Here is a 1,141-nt window from a genome sequence, read left to right as displayed (position 1 = left end):
ACTTTCATCGACAACGATCCATTTGACAGTGAGTTAACTTTGCTGCAACAGCGTGCTTGGTTCATTCACTGGAGTCTTTTTGTCAATTTTCACTACGCAAAGGGCCGTGACGAAATTATCGACATGTTTTTGAACAACTATGCCTATTTGAATCCAATTCAAATACTTTGCCCGCACATTTTGCGTTATCTGACTGCGGCAGTTATTTTGAACAAACGGCGGCAAACGTGTGTCAAAGAATTAGTACGCATTATTGAATTAGAAGCGTATCAATATCGAGATCCGCTGACCGAGTTCATTGAATGCTTGTACATAACGTATGATTTTGAACGTGCTCAAATCAAATTACAAGAATGTGAAGAAGTGGCTTCGAAGGATTTTTTTCTCGTTGCCTGTATGAAAGATTTCATTGATGCTGCTAGAATGTTGAACTTTGAAATTTACTGTCGCGTCCATCGATGCGTTTCGTTGAGCAGTGTTGCTGTTAAATTGGGGACAGATGCTGACAAAACAGAGAAATGGATTGTCAATTTGATCCGCAATGCCAGACTGGATGCCAAATTGGACGCCTTGAAAGTGAGTACAGTTTTCTTTTTTAATTTGGACTTTAAATATTATTTACATTTATTTAAACAGGGTCATATTATAATGGGGAATCGACAGCCCAACGTATACGAATCAGTAATGGAAAATACTAGAATATTATCATTTCGAGCCCAGTCGTTGGCATATCAGTTGGAGAAGAACGCTCTGGAAGATGGAAATAAAGAAGAAAATAATTTCGACGCGAATTCCCGTCGAAATAGCGTACATGACTGATTATTGAAATTGAAGTGTTGTATTTTGAAAAATAAATTTTTGTCCAAGTAGTTTAATTTTGATTTGTAATTGAAAAAAATTGTTGCTACAGTAAGAATGTTAAAATTTGCAAGTTCAATATTTTGTGTATTTTATGTTGGGTTAATTTATTATTGATAACGCAGTTTTTATATTTCACGTCCATTAATAATTATTGGTAGAATGTAAATCAATTTATAAAAGTAGATAAATGAATATCATTTATCAAGTGAATAGAAGCGATTTTTAAAATTTGGACGCAAATTTTTAATGTACTTTATTTACAGTAAATAATGTATATACT

General features: G+C 33.7%; 1 protein-coding gene across 1 annotated transcript; it reads left to right on the top strand.

Moving 5' to 3' along the window:
* Positions 1 to 29: 29 nt before the first annotated feature.
* On the top strand, positions 30 to 819 carry Tsp_15643 (eukaryotic translation initiation factor 3 subunit E; the record flags this gene model as incomplete). The annotated part of the gene is made up of 2 exons (XM_003370408.1): positions 30 to 576; positions 637 to 819. Coding segments are annotated over 2 exons (730 nt in total), but the record flags the coding sequence as incomplete, so codon positions are not given.
* Between the last annotated feature and the right edge of the window lie 322 nt (positions 820 to 1,141).

Source organism: Trichinella spiralis, assembly GCF_000181795.1.
Source record: "Trichinella spiralis strain ISS 195 chromosome Unknown Scfld803, whole genome shotgun sequence".
Lineage (NCBI taxonomy): Eukaryota > Metazoa > Nematoda > Enoplea > Trichinellida > Trichinellidae > Trichinella > Trichinella spiralis.
This window is presented reverse-complemented; position numbering and strand designations above follow the sequence as displayed.